The sequence below is a fragment of the Amphiura filiformis genome, chromosome 18 (genome assembly GCF_039555335.1).
Source record: "Amphiura filiformis chromosome 18, Afil_fr2py, whole genome shotgun sequence".
Taxonomy (NCBI): domain Eukaryota; kingdom Metazoa; phylum Echinodermata; class Ophiuroidea; order Amphilepidida; family Amphiuridae; genus Amphiura; species Amphiura filiformis.
In genome coordinates, this window is record NC_092645.1 from 1,077,601 (window position 1) to 1,102,052 (window position 24,452).

Below are 24,452 nucleotides of genomic sequence, written 5' to 3' on the forward strand. Positions count from 1 at the left end.
AATTTTCACAATTCCTGCAATTTTTAATCTATATAATTTTGTTTAATCACTAAAATGACAAAGGTTACCAAAATGATTGAGGTTACCAAAATGATTGAGGTTACCAACATGATTGAGGTTACCAACATGATTGAGGTTACCAACATGATTGAGGTTACCAACATGATTGAGGTTACCAACATGATTGAGGTTACCAACATGATTGAGGTTACCAACATGATTGAGGTTACCAACATGATTGAGGTTACCAACATGATTGAGGTTACCAACATGATTGAGGTTACCAACATGATTGAGGTTACCAACATGATTGAGGTTACCAACATGATTGAGGTTACCAACATGATTGAGGTTACCAACATGATTGAGCAGTCCAGAGCTATAATAGAAGAGGCAAACTTTTGATAACTATGTTATATACAGGCTGTCTCAGCATAATTACTACCAAATGCTCTTTTACTATGATCAGCTCGTATATGTCGAGAACTATTCATCCGTCAATAAAGTAAATTGGGCTCGCATAAATTCACAAAAGCGCGTCAGTTACGCAATACGCACAGCACAGTTCGCGTAGGTGCTGTGTGTATTCCATTCAATGTCAATCTACGAGGTTGGTCGAAGCTGACCATAATATAGTTTCCAAATAATATCGTGCTTGGCAATTCATATGATTAAAGAACCATATCTGGTTTATACCTTGCAATTGACAAGATAATCATGATAGGGGGTGTTTCATGATTTTGTTATAAAGAAAATGTTTGAGTTTGTGTCCCCCCAGATAAACCGTCCCTGTATACCATTGATTCGACATAATGGTACTAATGACTGCTGTACATGTTTGATAATACATTTTAATACATCAATATTACTTAATTTCCAACTTAGGAAACAAAAAAGGAAACAAAAGACGACCTCGAAACTTACGACGCTGTTTTTGAGCTTAAGAAATGCTAATTTACGCGTTAAATTACGTCTATTTCGTTTAAACCGTTTTTAACTTGTGTGTTACACATTCATTGGCCTAATTCAAGTGTAGGTCGTAGTCATCAAAACATTCAGAGACATTTGTTTATTATTTAGTTTCTGATTTAGACGTGTTAGGTGTGTTTTTACTATCTGTTTGCGGGGGCGATGATTGTTCTTTTTTGTTATTTCGCATATCGGCAATCCGCGAGGCGATTGTGTACAAATACGGATTCAGAGACGAATTTATAGGGAGAATAAAAACCACAGACCACGTGTACATCTCTAGAGGAATCACGACCGCCCGGGTCTGAGAAAGGATACCCATTATAATCACCGGCATCCAACATATGAAATCCGTACCAACTATCGCCGCCATTTTGATTGCGATTTTGATATCATCCCTTTCTGACTGATTTCGCTGAACTTTTTTGCTGGAAGTTTTCACAGAGATAAACATAGCAGCATAACAAACAAATATTGTCAAAAAGCAAACAAGGTTGATGCCTAAGAAAATTGCGATGGAATAATACCAAGCAGGTTTAAATTTGTCTGCAACGGGCAGATCAAATGATCGCCCCGAATCAGGACCACCAACGTCACTTGATTGGATGCTGTAACTTGACGGTCGTGTAATCAACGGAAGGCCGATACAGACATCCGATAGATCGTAAAAATCGGAGTTGGGTCCCGCTTGCAAAGTAGGGAATATTCCTAGTACGAAGGCTATTACCCAAATTATTGCAACGGCAACTTTAGTTGACATGCCACGGAACTTGAATTTACCAAAGGGAAATACAATGCAAATAAACCTATCAATTGATATCAGCGTAATGAATAAAACAGAAGCTTCACTCGAGAGAAGGGATAAAAAACTTGCGAGTTTGCATAATTTTGATGAGCGCCATTGATCTGAATACACAAAATATTCATCGCCATAATACAAATCAACAGACGCCAGAATTAGCATGTATACTCCCATTTGACAATCTGAAACTGCCAAATTGCCAATTAAGAAAGACTGTTTAGCTTGGATGGTAGACGTTTTCTTTTCCCTAGCTCTCACTGCAACGACGAATACGTTACCAATAATGGCACTGGTTCCGAGAATCCACATAGTGACACGGAGGCCAATGTTCTGCATGAGACTTCCGCACTTGAAAAGTGGCGGTTGCTGTTCAAGGACGACGCATTCTTCCAAGCCTTCAAAGTGACAGCACAAAAAACGATCATCAACGTACCTGTTAAGTATCAAAATGACCAATTCGAATTAATTTCCGGGCGGTGACCGTTTATTTTCTCCATATATTTGTGGTCTTAATTAGCGAAAATGTTTGGCTATATATCAAAACACTCAGCAAACACTGAACTCTACTCCTATCCACTCTGAAACGGTTGAATGCACGAGAATTGTAGAGATAGAGCAGGCAAAGAATTTTGAAAGCACCCATTTTTCTTTCCATGATCAACGTTGCAGGTGACCTTCATATTCGGTTTACAACGTCATATTTAGACAACTTAGATCGCGCTTTTATTATAATAACGAAAACCATGTTAGTATATGTGATAATGTGAACCACCAAGTAGTTAATGAGGAGTGAGAAACAAAGCAGTACAGGGTGTCCATAAAAGATCTTAACACTTGAGTGGCGAATAAATTTAGAAGAACGGTAGCTGTTCCACGAAAAAAGAACAATGAAAGCGTAATACATGTATTAACTTCATTCCACTACAATCGGTAATATAGAACAAATAAAATACCCCCACCACACACACACAAACTACAGGAGTGCGCAGTCTCAATGCATGATGAATGTGGAATTTCCATAAAGTTGATTTTGCTCCTTTCATTCTAAACGACCGACTGAAATGAAATTTTATGTTAAAGCTTATAGTCGTAAACTATCCCATAAATTTCCCCATTGTTTCAATAATCTTTCACTCTCCAAGTGATAAAATCTTGTTGGGATTAAGGGGTGGGGTATGAGCGTGGGACATGAGAGCACATCAGCCATATCTAATTGCATCCTTCTGATATCAAATAATTTTGATTTTTTTTTTGAAATTCGCAACATATAATAATACACATTTATGTCAAATGATTAAAAACTGATATTTTTGATATTTAACAGCCCTCGAAGTAAACTTTATAAAACTGATGATGTATGCGTAAAGTTTATGTAGCTGGGATCAATTGAATTTTTTTCCTCAAAAGCACACCAAAACATTTAGGTCTTTTTGGGAAACAAATGTATATTTTCAATATGAAAGGCCAACTTTTAAATTAATGCTTAGTTGAAATTAAAAAAAAGTTTCATATTTAACTTCAATGTCCAACTGGCCCTGTCAATAGTTCGATGAGATGTTCTCGGCAAAAGCTACTGCGGCCTGTTTATTTATTGCTATCACGCATGCTTGTATTTTTTAAAACTTCCGTGGTCCGGGTACGCGCTGGTGAATTGCGATCGCGTAGATGTGACAAGGTCGCCTACTACGCGTCGCGCCGAAGACCAATGGGTCAGCCGCCTTGTTGTCAAGTGCGTTGATCAGCCAATGAGCGTGATTGTTTATTGCTTTTGCATTTACGCTCGTGTACGCGATACGCACAGACACGACCACGGAAGTTAAATTTTTTTTAGCAGGGTCTGATTTACCATTGGGCCAGATGGGCCCAAAAATGTAGGACTGAAATAGTCTGAAATTGAAATTTTTCGCTCGCTTCGGGAGCAAATATCCTAGTAAAATAGTCTCCCTCTATGTTTTAACATTAAAATGTTTCTTCTGCCACACACTTATTGTATTCGTAAACCAAAACTTGGACATTTGAGTGCACCTGCCATCCTCACAGTGAGCTTTGGGCCTCCAAATTTTGGCCTGGTCCAGGAACCCCAAAAAGGTAAATCTGGCCCTGCTTGTATACCTCGATGATGTCAGCCCCCCCCTTTTTTTTTGATGTCCATGTCACCCACTAAAGTAAGTTGTTGTATCCACTAGTTTATTTAAGTAAACTTTTTTAATGAAAAGCAACTTACAGCTTTTTCAAACTGTTCAGACCACGAAATCCTCCCTTTTCAACATCTACTGGTGTGTACGTTACGCTCTCTCGTATCAAAACTCTAATATAAAAAAATACAAGTTGTGATAATATGCATTGTTATAGCATCGCAATCGGTGTGTGGTGGTGGAGTGGGTTGGCGTTGGACGCTATGGTTGTGAGCAAACGTGTTGATGGGTGTTAGGGGAGGGGTGGGGTGGTTGTTGTAGGGGTGTTTGGGGAGCGCCCTCCATGTATGAAGTATAATCAAATTCTTTTTTCAAAGTAAGAAGTAAAACCCGGTATATAAGTGATCAAGTCAACGTGTTCAATACGCAATATTAAATCTGTTCACATAATTTGAAATTTTAAGTATGCATTATTGCATGGTTCTTTCACGATCGATTTAGGGTAATTTGTTGTCAAGTCTCAATTTCTAATATCAAAACGTAAATATATATTTTATTTGTATTTAATATATAATATGGTTACACTTACAAAATCTCAAGTTTAGTAGTCGCAAGAAATGTGTCGGTTTGGATCGTAGTAATCGGCACATTCGACAAGTACCTGAAATCAATGTTTTGTTGAACATAAGTTTATTTTCTAGTGTTTGATGTATGGAATATAGGAAATAGATATTAGAAATACAACAAACATAAAAACAAAAAACATTCAAAAAACAAACAAAACAACAACAAAATATAAAACAGATTAAAGATTATGCACTCGAAACTTAAATTCGTCGACTTCATTCCCCGGTGCCGTAAGGTGGGGTTGTCCTTTGTTCATTTACTTTTTATGTATGAAGTACATATATACAGAGATGCAGATTGAAAAAAAAATGTATCTACAAAGTGTTTTTTGATTATTTTAGTATATCAATTTTGCTCTAGATATCCGACAGCGCTAAATATTTTTCAAGACAGTTCTTGTTTTATATTAAGGGAGCAAAACACTAAATCCTTCCGCATTTACTGTAATCCTGTATTGGTCCCGGTTAAAATAGGGCTTGGGTGAATCAAAGTAGGTGATTCGTGCTTGTATTTATGAAATACAGTAGGACCTCAACATTAAAAATTTGTTCAAAACATCTTTCGAAACGATTGTTAATTAGTGACAGGCTGTCGGAATTATATCAAGGGCAGAACTGGTAAGGAGGCTATATTGTCGGCTGAAATTCGTTAGGGCGATGTTTAGGTTCGACTGAATTGGTCACAATAAATCCAATTTTGATTAATTTTCAGACTTAAAACTTCCAGAAAATTCGTTCGATTCCTTTACAACTTTGTAACAAAGGGTAGAAATATGAAACATTTTCAAATGGAGTGCCAAAATTGATTGTCCCCCTCTCAGCCTGCCAAAAATTGGTTGCCCTCCTCCCGGCCTTTGCCCCCCCCCCCAGCACATGCAAAGATATATATATATATTTGCATATTTAAGCGTTTCTGTACTGTTTTTCTTTTTAAAGCCTTTTAGAGCTTTTATTTCAAAGGTGCCCCAAAAAATATGTCCCAAAAATACTTGCCTTTCCCCTACTTCCTTGTATTTTCAGTCACGTGTATTTCATTTCAATGGGAAATAGTTTTGAGCAAATCATCGATACACATAGTTATATACGAGCAAGTGAACCTGCAAATGTGTGTCTCAAAAGTTGGTAAAGCGCCGGACTTTGGTACAATAATGTTTTTAAAAGCGCTCGATAGTAAGCACATATTATGCTAACTATCGAGTTGTTACGGTATGCCCTTGGCCCTGGTAACACTGACTAGCATGTAAACAACGGTGCACATGTGCTTTTGCAGCATGACATCGATGGTGGAAGTTTTGTGAACATCAATTGTCACTTCCCATGCAATAATGATTATCAGTAGTAATATATAAGCACTGCACCTGGAATATTATGGGATTGTAAAGTAATACGGTGAAATAGCAGAAAATGTGAGTACTTGAAACTAAATGTGTGCATATCTCAGAACTTCATTTTGGACCATTTTTCCTTATTATGCTGAGTTCATAAAATTTTGATAGGCATGTGTTAGCTTAAAGAAATATTGTAGGGAATAATTGTGTCGATATAGTGGCTCATTTAAATAATATTTTCATTGAAATTCTGTGAATACGTAAGCTTACTGTTTCAAATCGGGACGATGTTTGGAGTTCCAGAAAAAAATAATTTTAAAGCTGGCTACGTGCATCAATTTTGAGGGCAGATATTACAGAAGCCAAGCGTATCCTTAATTCCAATGGCTCTTAATCTGGGCTCTTAATGATAGCACTTGCTTCGATTTGAAAACAACAACAACAACAACAACAACAACAACGAAATAAACTAAACTAAAACATATTAACTTAACGAAACTCTTGCTACCATAATGTTGCGCAAACTGTGGTAAATCTTTACATATTAAATGTTGCTGACATTAACTCTGATACAATAACAAAACTTACAATACTTTCAACTGAGGTAAACCTCGAAAAGCGTGACTTGTTAGCATTGAAATGTTGTTGTGTGAAAGATCTCTGCAAAAAATGGAAAAAAAACAACAACATGTAATGGTTTATTTCCCTTCAACAAAGTTGAAGTATTCAAAGTATACATTCATGCACTTTTGTAACAGATACTGAAAACATCAAAGGTCTAGCATACTTGTTTCTAAAGTTCTGAAGCTTTGTGATGTGTATTTTCTTATGTCATCATCATAGCATCCGTCTGTCTCGGGAGACAATGGAGTTTTGTGCCCTAAGTCACTCTGATGTTTAGCTGCATCGCCTGCTGTGACTATGCAGTCCAATTCTTGAACGGCAAATCCTCTTACATTTGCTGCAACTGAAAACAACTTCTTGCGATGATGGAGCTGACACTGAGCCCTGCCGTCTTCGCTCTCTTCTCTCTTCCCACTGCTGGACCTTCTTCTGCATCATCAGCAAATAGCATATCTCTGATCAGGACTCTCTGCATCTTGGTCTTTGCTCGGAGACGTGATAGGTTAAGCAGACCTCCATCACTTTTTGTGTGGAGATACACATCATCCTCTGATGAGTTGAAAGCATGCGTCAGTGTAGGAGCAAGCACACATCCCTGCTTCACTCCACTCCTGATTTCGAAGGCATCAGAGGAGGAGCCATCGTACTGGACAGTGCCATGCATTCCTTCATGGAAGGATATGATAACCTTGAGCAGCTTTGGTGGGCATCCAATTTCTCGAGTAGTGTGAAAAGACCTTTCCTGCTGATTAGATCGAATGCCTTTGTCAGGTCGATGAAAGCAATGAAGAGTGGTTGTCTCTGCGCCCGACATTTTTCTTGAAGTTGCCGTACAGAGAATATCATATCGATGGTTGACCTCCCAGACCTGAAACCACATTGTGATTCAGGATAAACACGCTCAGCTAGCGTCTGCAACCTGTTGAGGACTACGCGGGTAAATACCTTCCCAACTATACTTAGGAGAGAGATACCCCGGTAGTTGTTACAATCGCTGCGGTCACCTTTGTTTTTGTAGAGTGTAACCATAACAGAGTCTCGCATATCATGGGGTACCATTCCTTCTTGCCAACAAAGACAGAGAAGCTCATGAAGGTGATGAAGAAGGGGTGTATTCTTGCCTGCTTTGATGATCTCAGGAGGAATTGCATCTTTTCCTGTAGAGCTTTGCCACTAGAGAGAGAGTCGATGGCCTTACACAGTTCTTCAGTGGGTTATCAAGCTCTTCTATTACAGGCTGCCTCTTAATGCTGTTCAATGCAGCTTCGGTAACCACATTTTCCTGGGAATAGAGCTCCTGGTAGTGCTCAACCCATCTTTCCATCTGTTTGCTTCGGTCTTTAACGACAGCACCATCAGACGACTTTATTGGTGCAGTCTTGGTGGTGGTGGCCCAAACGCCTTTTGATGCCTTCATACATACCACGGACATCGCCACTGTTGATATACAGTTGGATGTTCTGACAGAGGGTCAGCCAATAGTCGTTGGCACAGCGTCTTGCAGTTCTCTGGGCATTTCTCTTTGCCTTTTGAAGTGATGCAAGTGTCTTCTCTTGGCTGTGTTATATATAGTGTCTCCAAGGAAATTCCATCTCTCCACAGTGGATGTTTCAGGACAGTCCTGCAGGGATCGTTCTATAGATTTAGCAAAGTGCTCACACAAGGCAGGGATTGGTGTTCCTGTGGTGTTGATACGTGGACGCCTCTTCTGCTTAGAGTGATGGATACGTTTTGGCTGCATACGCACTTTGCTGCTGACTAATGAGTGGTCTGTATTGCAGTCAGCACTATGGTAGCTGCGGGTGATGTTCACACAGTTCAGAGATGATCTTCTGGTGATTATGAGGTCCAGCTGATGCCAATGGTGGGATCTGGAATGTCTCTAAGACACTCTGTGGCATGGTTTTGTACTGAAGAAAGTGTTTGCTGATGCAAAGGTTGTAATACGAGCATAGCTCAAGCAGTCTTTGTCCATTTTCATTCATTTTACCTACACCGAAGTGTCCGAGACAGCTGGACCATGCACTGTGATCTGCAGGAATCAGGAATAAGTCCTCATTAGTGGCTATGCATCTGATGGCTGAGTCCAGTTCCTCATAAAACTGATCCTTGGTCTCAGTAGAGGAGCAAAGGGTAGGAGCGTAAACGTTCATTATGTTCACCGGGCCTGAAGATGTCGAAAGGCGAAGTGAGAGGAAACGTTCTGTACCTGCAGTTGGTGGTTCAATTGAAGAGAGTAAGGTATTCCTCACTGCAAACCCGACTCCATGCTGGCGTGGTTGGTCTTGTTCTTTTCCTTGCCAAAAGTAGGTGTAATCTTGTTCTCTTAGACTTCCATCAGAGAGGAGCCTTGTCTCCTGCAAACCAGCAATGTCAATGTTCAGTCTTTTGAGCTCGCGATTAATGATGGCCGTCTTCCTTGCATCGTCGATCAGACGGAGATCATCTGTGATGCCAGGACACATGGTCCTGACGTTCCAGCTAGCTAAACGCAAGACTGGAAATTTCTTATTTCTTTGTTGCTTTCCAGGTGCACTGTTTTAGGTCTGCTTGTTAAGTTGATACTCTAAGCTCCAAGCACCCTGTGAAGCAGACAGACCGTGACTGGTGAGCACCTTACTAACTGGGGACTGCCCAGCTTTAGGTGGGCGGTAGCTGACCAGTGGGACACGATGATCCCTCCCACAGCAGCCCGTAGCACCCGTAACCTACGCCAATTGGTGTGGGCTTATCACTCGTAACTGCTGCACCCCGTGTTGTTTCTGCGACTGCATACAGTGGCACTGAAGTGACCTCTCCAGGGCACGTGCTTGGGCAAATTTTATGGAGACTCTGAGCTGCCCAGTAATCAGAGTCCCCCTCTTGGCCTCGTTGATGTAGTCCAAAGGAGAGCGAAGCAATACGTTTGGCATCAACTTGGATGCAGGAGCTGCCGGAAGGTTTTGAAGTTCATTCACCAGACCGCCTTAGGGGCTCCACTCCGGATTTGTGTAAGGTTTACTCCCTAGCCTTTGCCTCTCCCGAGGTGCTCACAAGGCAGTGAGGTTCATCCACATTCAACACAAAACTCTATGATTGGGACAGCAAGAAAGAAAAGATGATGAAGAGGAAGAGGTAAGAATAGACACAACACAAGCTGGCACCCACACTAGCTTTTACCCGACAAAAGGAAATGGATGATGCTGTTCGTCTGTGGACAACCTTTTAGTCCACAGTCCGGATTACCAGCATTTTGGCACTTTTGCCAATTCTTTCCATCTATGCTGGATTTTCTCCAAATGGGTACTATAATTTGTCCCATTTGGATGCTCCTACATACACTACTCTATATTTCATCCTTCTCTATTTTTCATCCTTCTATCTGTCTACCTTCTCTATACCTTGAAACTTCCTTTCGCAACACAGCTGGTTAGGAAAGGTGAGCCAAATTAGTTGGCTTGGTAGCTTGTTTTTTGTCTGGTGTTGTTTTTGGATTGGAGCTTTCGTCCTAAGTTTCGTAGAGTATGGGAGTTCTTATTCCACATACTAGGGTAAAGGCGCTGAATTCCAGTACTGATGGGCACATAACCCATATCACACTGGTGGTACAGGACACAGATCCCCAGTGTGAAGGTGACGGCGCAACCCCACACGGACATCAGGAAATGGGCGATGCTGTCAAATTAAATCCGGACTGTTCTTATGTATTTTATTGTTTTTTACTCCATATTTTTGCCTTTATCTCATGGACCAGATCAGATCACAAAAACAATATTCAACCAGATTAAGTAAAGTGAGGACAATGTAGCCAGGAGTTATTAATTCAAATCCTTATAATCGTATTGCTTATGTATTAACTTGGCATTGACAGAAGTCTAAACTTGCCCAAACGTTCTTAATCGTGATGCAAAACTAGGTTTTTTTCAACGACATTGTCCCTATTTTGCTTGATCGGGTCAAATACACTTACAACCATGTCAAATTAGTAAGACCATCAAATGCACCTGGTTCGAGATGATCAATACTGTTCTTTTCTAAAGACCTGTAAACAAACAAATTCAGACCTCCCGTTATAAACGATAAAAATTTGGTATACTTATTGGGAAAAAAGGTTAAAAGGCATTGGACATCGAGCGACAAAGTAGAATAAATGCTTATTATGCAGTGATGAGTGTCCCAGTTGAAATTATAATTAAATAGATGTATTTATATCATAATAATAATAAATTTATCATAATTTATTTTAGCACAAGTCTCGTCATACATAAACTGTATGGATTGAGCCTGTAACATTCGGAACACCTGACCGATGCTCCACAACTGAGCTAATAGTGGCGTTATCATCTAAACTCCTCAAAAAGTTTTAAAACTTTTTCAAGCATCTATATTTCAGATTATTTGTGACATGTTCATAATTATCGTGATGCATATTGATTATTTCAAATGTGGTGTCATTGTAAAGGAAACGAGATTAGCTGTCCATTGATATGCAACACGATATATAGATGCTTGAAAAAACTTTACAAACTTTCTTGAGGAGTTTATTATAGACCTTCAGTTCAATTATAAATTTAAGGCGACATTTGTACGGCTTTATACTCACAGTGTGTGTAATGCAAATATTCCTTTGAATAAACCAGGTTCAACAGCACTAAGGAGTCCACCGGTAAGTTGCCTGTAAAAAAACCAAATAACCTTAAGCTATACTGTACTTTGGGAAAGCGCGAACACATACATTGCGTATTATACTTTTCTTTTAAACTCCATAGGCATATTATTTTACTGCACTGAATAGCTTAAAATGGTTTGCAGGTAAACAGACTGAATTAATTGTTGCACAAAACCAGAATATTTTACTCACGATTGACGATTTCATCATGGTCGATAGACATCTTCAGAATGACGATGGTTGATCTCTTTCGATTTGCCGGATCCCGACTGTATTTTCAGTCAGGAGTGGATAGTATACTTGACTGAAGAAGTGCGAGGAGCGACGCAAAAACATATAAGCAGATTACCTCTACCCCCCGCAAATACATGAGACAGCTAGTGTAATCTTGGGTAGAGTAAAAATAAAGATATACTAACTATGATCTGCTCTACCCAACAGAGGAAAATTACCCGATAATATACGGTACGCCCAAGATCCATAAACCGCGTAATACGTTCGACCGATTTTTAATCACACCGATATTATTATTGTATACCAGAGATCGAGAGACCACTTCCCTGGCGAGACTTAGCTGATATTTTAGCAACGCTGGTTGGAAGGAGGGGGATTGAAACATCTTTGGAGTGTTAAAAGCTCGCTTGGAATATGATAACACCTACAACGGTTTGTCCTCACTACAACATATTTTTCTTTCATTGGAAATTAATAAACAATAGTTTGGAGCGGCTATGGGGATTCCAGTTTCACTAGTAGTTGCTAAGTTGTACATGGAATTCCTAGAACAACATGCTTTAGCTTTAGCTTAGATTGCAACAAATACTTTGGAAAAGATATGTCGACGAAATATTAAAGGTGGTCACGGAAGACCGGGTAGAAAATCTTGCCAACCACAGAAAATATTCAATTCACTTTGAAGAGGTGCAAAAAGGTCTCTTACTAACCAATATCTTAAACTTAATTTCCAAAATCCTCTACACCACGAATTAGGTGCAGTGCGCACTCTCCTCGACAGGATGCACAGTATTGTGACGGATGAGGAAGACGAAAAGCAGAAAGAGAATAAGATCAACCAGGCGCTCAGTCGTCTTTTAAACAAGTGAAAGACAAAATGGATAAGAAACAGGTATAGCCTAAGACCAAGAAAAACAGTGATATCAAGACAAAGAGTTTCGTAGTGGTCCCAGACGTATATAGGGTCTGTCACAAAAAGCCAACAGGAACTACCACGAAATAGCCACTGGAATGAAACCAAATAATACTCTTCGTAAGATACTTGTGCATCCAAAAGACAAACAAAATCGATCTCCGTAACACAGATGACTGCGTCTACGAAATTCCATGTACCTTACTCTAACCATTCCTACGTAGGTAAAACTGGTCGCAAATTCGAGACTCATATCAATAAACATCCGAAAGAAACAACACGTCACTCGTCAAGTAACCAGTCAAAGTCGGCTATAGTGGAACACAAAATCACGTCATTTACTGGAACAATGCAAACTTTATACATATTAAAGAATCCATTTCGATCAGGAGAAAAGGACCCAACGTCATGAATAGGGTCGAGGGCTCACTTCTTAAATAAAGTATACAATCCCCTACTTACTGGAAATACACCTTCTACAATCGGGATCCGCCAAACCGGAAGTGAGGATCAGCCATCATCAATCGGTTGTTGTCTATTGATCATGATAGGCGAAATCGTTAACCGGGAGTAAAATTCTGGTTTTATGCAAGAGAAATGTATTCAGTCTGAGTCTATAGACTGTATCTACTATATGTGACCCGTTCTGACAAAACCATAAACAAGTCGCTCTTTCGACATTTCATGATTTGAATAAAAATGTAAGCACTAGACAATAAGCTTTAAAATGAACATAAAAAACATGTCTGGCGACTTGTTCCGGGTTTTGTTGGAGCTGGTCACATATACTATGTTTGAGTGCAGAAAATGACGGGGTATATTCGTCATACTGCAGTTACTGTCCGCTTTCCTATACACAATACACAGTGCTCTCACCATTGACGCGTGACCTCCACAAATAGCGTACGTTAGAAGTATATTGCATTTGCCTAGTTACCATCACTGTGTGAAAAATAACCGGCCAATATTTAAACTATTCTCCAAACGTCTAGCAAATATATTTCTCTAACATGACCTAAAATTACAGCTAGGTTAGATGTTCAGAAGGGGTCGCACTTTCGTAGAATATGAGTGAGGGCAAAGCACAGCTAGCTCATAGCTAGCCAACTCCCCGTGTTAATTGAATGGAAATTTGACCGAAAATATTGAGCTATATTGGTAACGGACCGCTCCGTTCTGAAGGATGCCACAAACAAACGGTACAGGCTACATTTAAACTATTCTACGAAATTCTAGAAAATATAGTTTTGTAACATGTCCTAAATTTTTAGCTAATTTAGGTGTTTGGAGAGGGTCGCACTTTTGTGTTTTAGGAATGATATGTAAACGACAGATAACACCAAAAATATGAAGACATTATTTCCAAACCGTGTTAAGTCAACAATCATTATGCAAACAATCATTATGCAAAGAAGTGTCTGATGCCGCTTCTGGTATACAAGCCAGAGAAAGTATTAATTTTGTATTCGGCGGCAATGATATTGGTGTTTCAAATTCATTTAATGTTTTGTATGATGAATGCACTCGTTCAAATATAAGTAATGTAAAATGTACTGATTTTTATCATGTAAATGAAGACGATGTCTCTGGAACTGATAACATGCCTATTTGTAGTGATCACATTACTCAAGATGTAATATCACATACCAACAAGTCATATGAAGGTAATAAGACTAGTAAACATGGTAAAAGACACAGGCGAGGTAAAGGGAAAAGACGTGTTAGTAATAGGCCTGTTATCGGGTGTAATTTTGCGTTTAATAACGTTAACAGAGTTAAGAACAAAATTTATGACATAAGTGATCTGTTGAATAAAGAAAATATAGATGTTATGGGTTTGGCCGAAACCTTTCTTGAACATGACGATGGTATTGAAGTCAAGGGATATAAATGGTTTGGTAAGAATAGATCCCACAAAGGTGGTGGCGGAATAGGTTTTCTTGTGTCAGATAAATTAAATGTAATCGATGATAATTTTCTTGATTCTAGTAGTGATGAGATTGAAAGACTATGGTTAAAAATTTCTATGGAAAATGGTCCCATTTTCATTGCGGTTGTATACTTTCCAGTAGAAGGCGTTGACATCGAGCGTGTAGATGAACTTTATAGTCAATTACTTTCTGATTGCATTAGAATTGAGGAAATGTGTGTTACTGACAACATTAATGATCCTAGAATCATAATTATGGGTGATTGTAACGGTAGAATTGGTAAAGAGATTCCTTTTTGCGATAAGGATATTAATGTTAATGGTCAACGTCTACTTAATTTTAGAGACGATTCTGGTTTACTTATTATGAATTGTACAAAGTTATGTAAAGGTAAATTTACTTGGTTTAGGCACGATCAGAAAAGTGCAATTGATTACTTTTTTTTTTTGTTTAGTGTTTTTGAATATGTAAAAGAATTTATTGTAGATGACGATCGTAATATGAATTTGGGTAGTGATCATAATATTTTATTAATGAAGTGTGCTTTTAAGAAACCAGTAACTTATAACCATGATCAAAATCAGAAAAATCGTATTATATGGGATATTAGTCCAGACCAAGACTGGTCTGATTTTCAGAATGAAATCTCTTGTAATTTTTCGGATTGGAATATTGACCATTTAGATGACATGGACTCTATTTGGCACTCTTGGAAAGATAAAGTTATTCAAGCAGCAACAAAAACCATCGGTAGCCGTAAAATAAATTCAAAACTGCGTAATTGGTGGGATAAAGATATTGATAAATGTATTAAAGATCGCAAAGAGGCTAATAGAAAACATAGAATTTGGTGTAAGGGTGATAAGAACGATAAAGAACTAGGTCAAGATCTTTGGAATGACTACCAAACAAAGAGGCACCATGTGAAATCAATCATCAAAGAAAAGATCATGCATAAACGTGTTGAGAAATCGATCAAGGTTGCCAATGAGGAAGGTCCCCATTGTCGCAATTTCTGGCAATCACTTCGCGGAAACAAACCTAAGCAGGATATCTATTCTTTGAAAGATCCAGGTACTAATGAGATTATTCACGATAATAACAAAATGAAACAATGTGTATTATATTATTGGCGTACTCTTGGTAAAATGAATAGGGAACTTAAAGATTGTAATAATGACGTATCGAATCGTAATGTTAAAAAGATGGTAAATCAATATAGGATTCAAAATAATCCTGTTAATGATAATCAACTTCATACACTTGAGATAACTTATGAAATGGTATATGATGCTATAAAGAAGTCTAAGAATAATAAGTCACCAGGTATTGATTGCATTTCAAATGAACTTTTAAAAAATGGTGGCAGTTGTTTAATAAATTCTTTACTTAAATTATTTAAAAAGATTGCTGCAACAAATATAATTCCAAAAGAATGGAATATAGGTGTTATCATTCCTATTTTCAAAAAAGGAGACCACAAAGATCTCAATAATTATAGGGGGATAACGTTAACGTCCTGCATTTCGAAAATCTTTAATAGAATTATTGCAAATGAAATTTCTCTCTTTCTGGATAAAGATAATATACTTTCGGAAGTCCAGGGAGGTTTTAGAAAGGATTACAGGTGTGAAGACCATATATTTACCATTCAGAGTATTGCAGCTACAAGACTTGCTGAGGGTAAACCTACCTATATGGCCTTCCTGGACTTTCGTAAGGCATTTGACACAGTATGGAGGGATGGACTCCTTTATTCCGCATGGAATATTGGCATTAGAGGAAATGTTTGGAAGCTCATTGATGCTTTGTACAGAAATGTTCAATCAATGGTAAAATTTGGCAATATTCATACCGATTTTTTCGAGATCGAAGAAGGTGTTAAACAAGGATGTGTACTTTCTCCAATTTTATTCTGTATCTATATAAATGAATTCACAAAGTTACTCGAGCATCATAAATTAGGGGTAAATATTTGTAATGTCCGAACTGGTAGCCTCTTTTGGGCTGACGATATTGTACTTATTGCAAATAGCGATCATGAACTACAAAGGATGTTAGATCTTGCGGCTAACTTTGCTAACGCGTGGAGACTAAGCTTTAATCATAGTAAATCCAATGTATTGATTGTTGGCAAACGATCGAATCCCAATAGAATATGGAATTTGGGAGAGAGTGTTATTAACGAAGTTGACAGGTATAAGTACCTAGGTGTCACTCTCAGTAGAAACATGACAAGTCATTACCATATCGAAGAAATTATTAAAAAGGGGAATCGTATGATTGGTTATATAAAATCGATTATAGATGGCCAGGATGATTTTAAACGTGTGTATTACGGAGATCTTTTATGGAAAAATTTGGGTATCTCGAGTATTAATTATGCTGCCGCTATATGGGTACCTAATAGCCTAGATGATGCTAGAAAACTTGAGCGTCTCCAAAATCAAATGGCTCGTTCAATTTTAAAAGCGCCCAGGAATACACCGATTGAATGTTTACTGGGTGATCTTGGTTGGCAACCAATCTGTTCTCCAAGACAAAGTACGTGTGAAATACTTTGATAGATTAAGATGTATGTCTTTGCATCGTTGGCCAAAATTGATGTTTAATGTCACAAGCACACTTTATAATTCAACAAAGCCTAAACAACTTCGCTGGTTATCCTACTTACAAAATGTGTTTATTGAATGTGGTATGGATCATGTATTTAACGATGTTTCCGTGAGCAATGACTGGGTTAATAATTTGACTAACATTCTTTTGGATAATTCACTTCAAAATTGGTTGAAAAAATGTTGCCTCTAAATCGTCCCTGATTGATTACCAATTGATTAAATCCACGCCTAGTCTCGAAGAATATCTTTTATGTAACTTTGACTTTTATGCTGCATCTCTTAAGTTCAAAGCACGTTCAAATACGTTACCGCTCAACGGTAGAACTCGTTTATGGAACAATGGAGCGGACAGTACTTGTCCTTTATGCAATAATGGAACTGAAGATATAAGACATTTCATGTTTGTATGTAAAGCACTCCAAAATATCAGAACTGCCGAATACTATAATCTTGAGTATCAACTTAATGTAAATAGCTTAGATCTTATATGACAATTTTTTATATGCAGTGATCTAAATGTAAAAACATGTCTCATGCTTGGGATTTCAAGTGAACTTTTATTTGATGTTAATAGTATCGATGTTGATTGTATGCTAAATATTTTGATTTAACTTGTAAATCACTCCTTAAACGAGCTTGGTCTTATCGTAGTGAATGCCTCAAGTAGAGTAGATATACTTTTGTTCTCATTTACATAATCACTTGGTTGTTCAAATAACACGCCTTTACCTTTGATTTCCTATGACCCGCGAACATCTTCTCCACCAATTCCATCCCATTGCTCTATGCCCTCTTGCGTCCTCAATTCGATGGAATCTTTGCATTGAGTGGAGAGAGGGCGTCGTTAATGAAACAGCCGAGTGATTACCCTATTTGTCACGTTACAAAACTTTATTGTTGACCCATCGATTTTCGCTTTCTGGTGCATTGTGGGGTCCCAAAATGATATTTTTTTCATTCAATTTGCTTTGGAATACTGCAATACGCCGGAAAGACGTGGTCGATGGATCGGCAACGAAGTTCATTGATCATTTTTTTAAATTTTATTCTTGGTTCATTTTGTTGTTGTTTTTGTTTAAATTTGTTTGTTTCCTCGTATATTAATGTAAGAACGCACCGTCGGGTAGACGTGTGCCGCTGTTATAAAAGCGTTGTTCTAATAAAATTATTATTATTATTATATGTTGCTCATTTTCAAGAATGCTGGTTAACAAAAAGCAGGCCATTGTCTCATTTCGTGAACAAAGCCCCACATACCATTGTTTCCTTCCGTTTCCTTTATAATCGGTTACCCAACTGAAGCTATAATACCAGCTTTATTGTGATATCGCACATGTAAAACAGACACATGTGCACAACCAGAGAAGATCCGATTTAATCAGTTGAGCTGTTTCAATGAGTGTTATCTTGGTTTAATAGCTTTTAATGGGGTTTAAGTCCTGCAAAGGTCGAGATGAATTCTACTATAGACATGACTGCATCATGTCATCATCATCGTTAAATTGTTTAGAGAACCTGCTTCGTACTCACAACGTATTGGCCGTTCTAGCCATATTTTGGATAGTCTCCGTACTCCAGCCGTCATTACAATCTATTTGTAGATCATTGTCTTGATAGGTACAGTTGCATTCCACAGGACATCTTTTAATATCTACGCAAAAAAGTGAAAAGGTTTGGTTTTAAGAAGTGTCGAAATCTCATGACTATGGGTATACTTTTCAGTTTGTGTTTCTTGTGTAAAAAATCAACAACAAAAACGATACAATATGAGGGCGCCAGACAGACGGCAGAAGAGGGTAGATCGGGGCCTCACTCTTGAGCATTAATACTATGGTATGAAGTTTAGTGATCCAGAAGGATTCTCTGCGGAAAATAACGTTTTCGGACTTTATGAATGTGTTCGATTGGCATAGGACTGATATCATTCAAGAGGTGTTGACCGGAGTAGAAATGGGTGGCGTATGGAAGATTTTTGCAACCTTCGAAGTTAAGTTGTGTTTAATTTCTGAATTTATGTTGTTGAACCAGAACCTGGTGTAAAGAGATGTTGTTGCACACTGTTTCTAGCATCTATTGCACGTGATTAAATAAAAGAGCCAAGAGCATTTCCATATGTGGTTGGATGGCCTATTGGTACCATGTGCATCGAAAACACATTATCCATTGCAATTACTGACTTGCTATTCTTCTTCCAAGGGATCGTCAATCACCTCTCATAACGTTTACATACCGCAATCTATCTCGTCGTCTCCTCCAGGACATCCTATTTGGCCATCACAGACTTCCTCCATTGTTACACACATTGAGATATTAACATCAGGTACTTTGTCACACAGGTAGGAGCCAGGGCAGGTGATATTAGCTGCAATTATTTAGATGACATTCGGTTAATCAAATGCCTCATATTTTGTAATTCCAAAGGTCAAATGCAAACCGTCAAATCACACATTTGCCATTTTTGTTTTTTTCGTTTGTATATCAACGTGAAGAAAATGTCCCAACACAACCTGATAATACTTCCCTTTTAAATGTTAAGTACATGATTATCTGTAACCCCTGTTATTTTTGAGCAGTTTATTGCTTTTTGTGCAAAATGACAAAAGCGTTACATAATCGAGGTATGTATAATTAATGCCAACTTTTAGATTTTGCATTTAACCCTTCGAATTATAGGTGAGATTGTTCCCGCCCATGGTCGATATTGTGCTTCCTAACTTTGGTTTCGATCTCTATCCTCAGATGAAAGGATATTTACAACATGATTTTAAGAATATGGTCCACTAGAGTATACATGTAGAACGCAAATTACATGCATTCTGATCATTGTGATTCAGACGGGCAAAGATTTGTTTTCCGTGTTATAATCTTTGGCGCAGCTAGTAAGCAGTGACGACACTACAAAAACGACGAGGAGCCAAATGCAAACGGTTTTTTTTATCAGCTCATCTGGGGAATTGTATAAACTTGTTCAACAAACCACAACGATCTTCGTCTGCCTTGTTCACATAGCAGTCTATAAAGCCGTCACATTCTGCTTCAGACGTCACACAAAATCCAGATCCGCAATGGTATTCATCCACTCTACATATACCTGCAAGAGAAACATGAGCTTTATTGTCTTTTCTTCAAACGGATCCATGACATCAGGTCGTAAGTACGTTGATGCAAGGTAGGCAAATGCCTCATTGGTTTTTTTTGCATCAAAAAACTAAAGAACACAGCAAAAGGAAAGGAAAAGAAAAGAATAAAAAAAGAGGAGAAAATGGCAAACTAGAGACATTAGAAGAGAAAAGGAGACGAATAGAAGAGAAAGGGAAGAAAAATAGAAAAGACAATGTTTCAATTGCAGGTAATCAGGCCCATGTCTAAAAAAGCTTTTTATAAGAGCCGCAAAGGCTCTGTGATTATTGCAGGCCCAATTCGGCTACACTGTCTGTACACTTTTTGGTTAAAAGCAATAAAAGTTTTAAAATGGTGCACCAAATGGCTTCAATTTGGCTTTCATTTCGAAATTCTTCAACTTGTCAAAAGGGAAGTTTCTGTTTGTTATTTTGCCAACGGTTGACATTGGTTCTACGCTCAAACATCATACATACATCAGAGCTCACTTCATATTTCCCATTCCAACCTTGGTTTGGTGGGGACAAAAATATTTCAATTTTTGAGGAGGGAATGATATACACCATGTGTTCTCTTTCTATTCTGACACCAGTACACGTTTTCTTCAAAGCAAATATAGTGTAAAGATGGTGCACCATGCTTCAATTTTACATTCATTTTGACAGCGTATGCAATTTTGAAGGTGATACGACACCACCCTGCGTATAGGTAAAAAATTAAATGTTCTGGCTTCTGTTTTGGATAAAAAGTATTGTCGAAAATAAAGATAAAGGTCACGTAACTACCATAGGGACAGGGTGCCCAAAGTCCAGGACACCGGATGGTGAGGGCCCTAAGGATAAAAGGGCAACGAGAGAGAGGGCGGATGAGAAGGAGGAGAAGAGAGGGTAAAAAAGAGAAGAAGAAAGGGAACACCAGACGTATGGGAGGTGAGGATTACGGACAATTCAATCCAATCTATCAGTGAGGTCCAAGTAATCCGCATGGGTAGATCTGTCATATCATCTTTGAGAAGTTAAATTCATCCATAACATAGGTTATTTTGTTTTCTTTACCAATCTTGTAGAATATAACCGATATAAAGGTGTATGGGCCTTATGAAATTAACAACCTACCTCCAGCAGCTGAAGCTGGTATCTGTTCCAATTCAAGTCGATATCCCAACTTATTACCTGTGCTATCGGTCTTCAACACAAACCACATACTGGAAGTAGATGAAGTAATCGCTCGTACTTTCAGCACACCAGTTAACTCTGCTATTGCATCCACGCTCACCACTGGACCGTTGCCCACAGTCCTTCGCATACTTCCTCCAACCCACTTGGTGATCAGGAATTCGTCTTTGGCTTGCTTGTCATATTGTCACAAAAAATCAAATCCATTTTCCAATTCAAAGAATTTCACTCGAGCGACGATTAATAGTTCGTAAATTTTATTATCGGCGATTATTATCCACTGGCAATCAAGATCGGGTGGGTATGGATTTGGGTGCCAAGGTGATGTCATGTTCGTTAATCTGGATGTCATATTTGTTGAGCTGCCCAGAAATAGAGTTCGAGTCCACAAATTGCCTCTGTAGATAGTAAATATTGCGAAACAGGTTAAAGGAAATCTGTACCATAAACTAATCAATGGCTAATATAGTTATATACCCCTAAATTAAACATACCAGACGGTCTATATGAATTTCGAAATATTCCTAACAAAGAAAAAGCACTTTAATCATTCGTTCCTGCGATTCAAGGAAGCCGCCATGATAGCTACTTGCGAATCCTTTCTGCCACAAGCGGTAGTGTAACCTTTCACCCCCTGGGGTTCGTTGACGGGCAAATCAATCGTGTGTTGCTGTGTGGCATTCGCGACCCCCACAGCGAATTTTGGTTTTTAGTGCTTTTTTTACACTTTTCGTTCTCAAAAGACATTGTTGATCATAAATATTACTTTTTAGACTTTTTTAAATAATAATTTTTTTATGTTCTTCTGTAGTTTTATGGGTAAAAAATGTCGCGTTTTCTTTTGAACGAATGTTGAATCTAAACTTTGGTAGTATTTGCTTCGTGTCACCAAAGTTCACGAGGGACGAGGCTTGTGGCACGGATTTCACTGGTTTTAAAATCGGGGTACCGTTACAGCGTAATAAAAAATACATCGGGTATCAATATGGCAGCCACCATCGATTGCAAACTGACCGCTGATCGTCGAAAGGAATTAATAATTTTTCCTTTATTTGGACGTATATATATATATGCTTGGGACTTTCACTGTTTGTCGTTTTTATTATTACTGCAACTATATGGCCATTGATTAGTTTATGGTACATATTTCCTTTTAGAAAACATTGCGAGGTTGTCAATAGGTTCCATTTGTAGAGATTAAAGGTTTAAGCTCCACTTCGTTACAAACCAATCCAATTGACGGACAAGTTACACAACCCGAACACACCCCCCTCACACCCACACACACACACACCTGCAGACCGAGAAGGAGAGAGGGAGGGAGAGAGAGGGGATAAAAAACTACAAGTTCGTAATGCAGCCCGTTGGGCCGGTGGAGCTGGTATATTAGGCCTACAATGATGTTGGCCAGGTGCGTTGAGAACAAAGAACTAATGATTTGCAAGCTCGACAGCATCCCATCATCTCTCCGCAATCCCCAAATATTTTGCTAGTGGGATGATCCATACAATAATTCCCCAGTGTTTACGCGTTGTATCAAGGCTGTATGTCCATGTATGTGGTTTTCTGACCAAATGAACCTCGTATATTTGGCCATTTTAGCCACGAAAGTGCCAATTTTTGCGGGCTTTGGCCGAATGTATTACACTTTTGTACCATATTTCACCAGTTTAGCTTTAACATGACAAAATGTTTCGCGCGCATTTGTACCATAAACTTATTTTGTCTCCAAAAGGTGTAAATTCACTATACCTCAACGATTTTTTCTAAGCCACCCCCCCTCAATGTCACAAAGAAATCCACTGTTTATCAGCACCAATTGAGATTAGTCGTAGAGCAGGATGGCAAGTCAGTCCCCTTCCCTGCTCAGTCGACAGATATATTGTGACAATTTAAGATTTGCGTCTTCCTTTCGGTCTTTTTAGACCCAAAACTAACCCTATTTTTAGCCCATTAAGTATTAAAATGCCAAATTGATGCGCGTTTTCTCTGGAACTGAAGCCATTCTGTAAGCAGATCTGCGAGATGTCCCTTTGATATTCCTTTTTTTCATCTCAAACTTGAACACGATTCTGAAAAATAAGAGTAACTGTCCATCCCTTCTATAATGTTAATCATGAAATCATAATATGAGTGCTAGGGCAGCTCCTCTGATGCAAAATATCGAGACGAAATGAGCCAAAAGTTGTAAAAAGCCTATGCAACTTTCTTTGGCACGATTTAAGGGCACATTGTCCTCAATTGTGTTCATTTTAGCATTGATATTGCAATTTTCCCGTTAATGTTGTTTTAGTAGCAGATCAGTGGGACCATTTGGAAATTTGGCTCCTCACTCGGTGACTCCGGTACATCCGCCTTTGAATTTTAGCATTGAAATAGAAAATTTTCATTTGCTACGCGCGCACTTATTTTCGTTCGCTTTTCCCGGTAAACTAATTCTGGGGACAGCTTGGAAAAAAAACTTAGATTACAGTTGTGGGGTGGAGAGGTGTCTATCTGAAGATCCAGAGGTTCAATCATGTTGCCGTGCCCAGGGGTCATCAAAAGGTAAATCCGAATATATACAAGCAAAATTTATTTCTCGAGCCCCCCCCCAGGTAAATTGCAGTATTAAGACGGATTCAATGATCAACATCAACATGATCAATCCATGCATGCTTCAGTAGGCCTAGTCCTAATTGCGAGTCTCATGTCTTAATTTAAGTGTCAGTGAAGTAATAATTTTGCAAATTGAGTTCGAGCTATTTTTTGTTGTTGAAAGCTTCAATTGGGAAGTCATTTCAAACATTTTCGGCTTTTTCAAACTAAAATTTTACACATTAATAGTGCCAAAATGGTCTAACAAATGGCTTTAATAAGGTCTTTATTTGGCAAAGGTTTTTCACTTCTCAGGGGGGCACATCCCCACTCCGAGTCCCCCCTGAGTCGCGCAAGTGCTCCGAGATGACCGCTTCGTGGCCATATTGTTTTTCACAAAACAATCCTAATTTGCGCCCCCGGTCAACGAATTCCTGGATACGCGCCTGTTGCCCTCATTATTATGTAAATTAGGTGACCTGTGACCTTTGAAATCTTATATTTGAATCGTGCTCATATAAGTTCCCATATCCTGAAAGGGGGCCGAAATTGGATATAAACTGCAAGAGATTTTTAGGGCTTAACTGCGTCTTAAAAAGGGTAATTCGTGATCCACATCATCACCTCCACCCACTTCTCTTTAAAAAAAGTTGAGATTTTTATACCACTTGAAACCTCTTGCTATATAATGTTTATGTACAAAACATTTCTTGCAGATAATATAAATTACGTTCTGGTACACAAGAACGAAA

At 38.5% G+C, this 24,452-nt stretch overlaps 3 protein-coding genes and 1 long non-coding RNA gene across 4 annotated transcripts; all 4 read right to left on the bottom strand.

The window, feature by feature from the left end:
• Positions 1-914: 914 nt before the first annotated feature.
• On the bottom strand, positions 915-2,198 carry LOC140139730 (G-protein coupled receptor GRL101-like). Its single transcript, XM_072161434.1, has one exon. It carries the CDS (start codon positions 2,105-2,107, stop codon positions 1,073-1,075), a length of 1,035 nt encoding a protein of 344 aa, XP_072017535.1. The 5' UTR covers positions 2,108-2,198; the 3' UTR covers positions 915-1,072.
• A 1,799-nt stretch (positions 2,199-3,997) lies between these two features.
• On the bottom strand, positions 3,998-6,476 carry LOC140139731 (uncharacterized). The gene is made up of 3 exons (XR_011857174.1): positions 6,449-6,476; positions 4,496-4,567; positions 3,998-4,079 (listed from the first exon to the last, which is right to left on the bottom strand). It is a non-coding gene; the product is annotated as an uncharacterized lncRNA (long non-coding RNA).
• Positions 6,477-8,271: 1,795 nt separating this feature from the next.
• On the bottom strand, positions 8,272-8,949 carry LOC140139663 (craniofacial development protein 2-like). Its single transcript, XM_072161366.1, has one exon. The coding sequence runs from the start codon at positions 8,947-8,949 to the stop codon at positions 8,272-8,274; it is 678 nt and encodes a 225-aa protein (XP_072017467.1).
• A 2,113-nt stretch (positions 8,950-11,062) lies between these two features.
• On the bottom strand, positions 11,063-21,253 carry LOC140139664 (uncharacterized). Its single transcript, XM_072161367.1, has 5 exons — positions 21,064-21,253; positions 19,806-19,919; positions 19,059-19,190; positions 18,359-18,479; positions 11,063-11,138 (listed from the first exon to the last, which is right to left on the bottom strand). Exons 1-5 carry the CDS (start codon positions 21,251-21,253, stop codon positions 11,063-11,065), a joined length of 633 nt encoding a protein of 210 aa, XP_072017468.1.
• Between the last annotated feature and the right edge of the window lie 3,199 nt (positions 21,254-24,452).